Source organism: Coffea eugenioides, chromosome 5, assembly GCF_003713205.1.
Source record: "Coffea eugenioides isolate CCC68of chromosome 5, Ceug_1.0, whole genome shotgun sequence".
NCBI lineage: Eukaryota > Viridiplantae > Streptophyta > Magnoliopsida > Gentianales > Rubiaceae > Coffea > Coffea eugenioides.
In genome coordinates, this window is record NC_040039.1 from 42,965,088 (window position 1) to 42,968,769 (window position 3,682).

General features: G+C 35.6%; 1 protein-coding gene across 1 annotated transcript; it reads right to left on the reverse strand.

The window, feature by feature from the left end:
• Positions 1 to 364: 364 nt before the first annotated feature.
• LOC113770683 (uncharacterized GPI-anchored protein At4g28100-like) lies at positions 365 to 2,737 on the reverse strand. Its single transcript, XM_027315223.1, has 2 exons — positions 1,923 to 2,737; positions 365 to 1,043 (listed from the first exon to the last, which is right to left on the reverse strand). The coding sequence occupies exons 1-2, from the start codon at positions 2,565 to 2,567 to the stop codon at positions 684 to 686; spliced, it is 1,005 nt and encodes a 334-aa protein (XP_027171024.1). The 5' UTR covers positions 2,568 to 2,737; the 3' UTR covers positions 365 to 683.
• Between the last annotated feature and the right edge of the window lie 945 nt (positions 2,738 to 3,682).

The following is a 3,682-nucleotide window of genomic DNA, read 5'->3' on the forward strand; positions in this document are numbered from 1 at the left end:
TTACTTGTAATATTATTGAGCTATAATCTTGTTAAAAAAATAGGGTTTGTTCATTTTACTACTTACCAGATTAAGAAAGAATTATTACTAATCGCCGTTCCAATATACAATTACAATTTGATTTTGCAGACTCACAAGGCGGCCTCATCTTAGTGTCAAATTCTTGAAATGGTTGCCATTATACTTCGACATCTTATGCCTTTTATCTTGGTCAAATTAATCTTCAAAATTATTTTGACAACATATATCGGTAGTTTGACCTTTAAAAAATAAGGGAGGTAGTTCAACAATAATAAAAGCAGCAAAATTACATCTTCTTTCACCTCAGTAAAATGGGTCCAAAATAATCAAGAAAAACATAAAATTGTAAATAGGAGTAATTCAATAAATTAAAAAAAAGCTACCATAAAATGACCTAATAAACATCAAAACCTAGACTAAATGTAAGGTCACTCTCCGCAGTAAAAGTAAGATCTTGTCCTCGTACTGCATGTCAAAAAGTACAAATCTGTGAAAGTGACCTAAAAAATTTACAGTGGTACAAAAAGACAAGAATGCCCCCTCCATCCCACACAATTTGTCAACTAGCTTCACGTGAATCCACCCGACAACCCGTCACAGGCTAAAAAACAAAGGCAGCCGGTTTTTTTTTTTTTTTTCCTTTCCAAAAAGTTCCTGTTTTTTCACACGAATAGAGATCCAATAATGATTAAGGGTAAAATCGGAAACAGAAGAATATTGATTGACCAAGAAGTAGTGGAAATGGACGGCGAAGATGACGCCTCTGATTGCTCAAACTGCAGCGAATCGACGGCTAAGGGCATGTTTTCTTGGTCGGGGCTGCATTTAGCATCATGAGGAGGATGAGCACTGTACATAACTGCCCGCAATACTGCCGAAACGGTGGGTATGTATGCCGTTTTGTTCCGAGCTAGCAGCCACGTCAGCCCCATGAGCTGGCAATCCCTGCTTAACATTTTGCTTGCTCGGTCCCCGTCTTCCACGTCCATCTTTTGAGTTCCGTTTTTAACCTCGCCGTTTAACTACAAATAAGCAATATATTCAAGGGCCATTTAGAGATTTCGTTCATAAATCTTGTCAAATAACAAGCTTTTTTTTTGTTTTTTTTTTTAAACCATTGTCAAATAACAAGCTTAAAGTAACAAAGATTAAAATTAATGGATAGATCTGCTTCAAACAATAATAACAATAATAAATCGATAGATGCTTTGAATAAATTTTCGGAAGTCAAAAGTGATGCTTGAATAGGGATTATATCTTTCTCCCTCCCCTAAGGGAGAGAAAAAATATGTGTTTATTTAGCATCAAAAGAATGACAATTGATTGAAAATGATTTAATCAAATAATGATGAAAAAAGAAGAATGTGGAAAATGCTTTCACTAAAAATAGATGAGCGCTTTATAGACAAAATATATCTGTTTGGATCCATCAGTTTTTTAAAAATTAAATTTTTAAATACTAATTTCTAAAAAATAATTTAATAAATTGTCTAAATTTTTTTAATATTTAAAAAATATCTCAAAATATATTCTAAAAACTCTGCTATTCTTAAATATCTCAAAAACCCTACTCTAATTCAAACGAAACGTTAAGTCCTTGAAATTGAGTAAATTTTTAGGGATGGAAAGCAATTTTTCTTTTGTTTTTTCCCCAAATATGAAATGAGTAGTCAAAGTAATGATGATTATGCAGCCATTATATCATTAACTTCAAAAGGAGACCAAAGGAAGAATAAGAAACAATTATTATAAGTGAAAGTACAATATAGGACAATTGTCTCACCATTATACTCTAATGAGAGAACTAATAAATAATAATAATGGCCAAAGACTCTTTTTCAATACAATAAGATAGGATAAGAACAAAATGAACGATTAGCGAGTGAAATTACGAAACTAACCTTTTGGAGCGCACCAAGACACTTGGTACAACCAGCATAAGAAGAGTTGTGACAATTCTTCTCCAAATTCTTGACCGCGGCCGTCGGCGTCGCATTCCGGGAGCCCGTCAGATTAAACGCGGCTGGACAACTCAAGGAAGTGATCTGATGAAGGCGAATCCCACAAAAGCACAAAACGGGGTCGCAAGAGCCATTAGGCTGAGGAATATGGATGTTGCGGCTGAGCAAGGAGCTCTGCAGCGAGTTCACACACTTCTGCGAGTCGTCCGGCATCATGGGCAGGTCGGAGCTGGTCGGAGGAGCAGCTGAGCTGACCTGCAAAGCCGAGCGAGCATGAGCAGCGAACAGCCACGCTGCCAGTACTGGGCAGCATCGGCTTCTGTCTAGGTCACGCCCACAAGCTGCACTGACTCCGCCGAAAAGCTCGTCTGAGAGGTCAAGCCGGCAAGTTTGGGCCTGCGTTTGAACGGGAAATGCGGGGACTGTGTTCGAAGATGAATAGTCTCCCGGCTTTAATGGCTGAGCCGGCTGGGAGAGCAAGCCAGCGGAACAAACATCAAAGGTGGAAAATAGTGCAGGGAAGATAACCAAGAAAGATAACGAAAAGGTGAAACGTCGACGTTTCTTTGTGCATTGGACCTTCATAATACTAGTAATAATGCAAGTGAGATGGATTTTTTTTCCCTTGCTTCTAATGCTTTTTGGTTTTGGGCAAAAGTGAAGGGGTTGAGGAGAAAGCTAAAAGGGGTGCTGAGAGCTAAGAAGGTTTTACTAGTTGAACGAGAAGAGGGAAATGAAAGGAGAGGGCTAAAAGCAGGTTTGTTTTGTCGCTTTGTTTTTCTTTGTGGTTTGTTGAGTACTATAAAGAAAGGTGGCTAGGGGTTGAGGAGGGCTCTGTCTAATATTCACAGGTTGAAGGAGCTAAAGGTTCACGCAAATTATTTCATCATACAAGCAGATCCTGTTTTTTTTTTTCATATATAAAGAGATTTATTATGTAAAAAAGAAGAAAAGATTGGCTTATGCATGTAACATGTACATTTCCATCAAAGCTCTCAAGCTGTGTACCATATAAAAATGGATTTAGGACAGGCAAAGTTGAGGTTTTTGATGGGATTGCGCCCTTGTTGCATATTTTACATGAATTACGTGTATTAATTATATGCACATATTTTACTAATTCAATATATAAATATAATATCATGTTTATGAACGTACGTTGAGTTTTTTAAAAAGAATATAATAATCATACCAATTACATCAAATCCAACAGTATCCACCCCATTCCTTTTTGAATAATGTGTGTGTATTGTTAGTTGTGTGAACTGTCTTACTGTATTAAGTCTCAGTTAAAAAAGTGTAAATTGCTTCTAGTGCAATAGTTTCAGCGAGTTTTCTTAGTTAAGTAACTCGGAGTAGAAATACTAGTATATGATGTGACATCACTGGGTTTGTTTGGATGGCAAATTATCTCTAATAATATTTCACTTGTATCATAAACATATTTTTTAACTTATCTTTTTATCTCACATACATCACATCACAAAAAATACTCTATAATAAGTATTCAAAATAATATTTCAAATAATACTCTATCCAAATCAACCTATATTGATTAAGTAGTGATTAGTCAAGGAATAAATGGTTTAAAAGTATGAGGTCTATAAGATTTTACTGTCATTTTTTTTGGTAAGTGAGAATTTCTTTATTATTCTCATTGCTTAAAAAGAAAATATATTATCATTAAAAATAACTTCTTC

Excerpts from the sequence above, each read along its gene's own strand:
- LOC113770683 (XM_027315223.1), bottom strand. The coding sequence starts at position 2,567 with ATGAAGGTCCAATGCACAAAGAAACGTCGACGTTTCACCTTTTCGTTA. Across the intron at positions 1,044-1,922 it reads GTCTTGGTGCGCTCCAAAAG|TTAAACGGCGAGGTTAAAAA; the intron begins GTTAGTTTCGTA and ends GCTTATTTGTAG.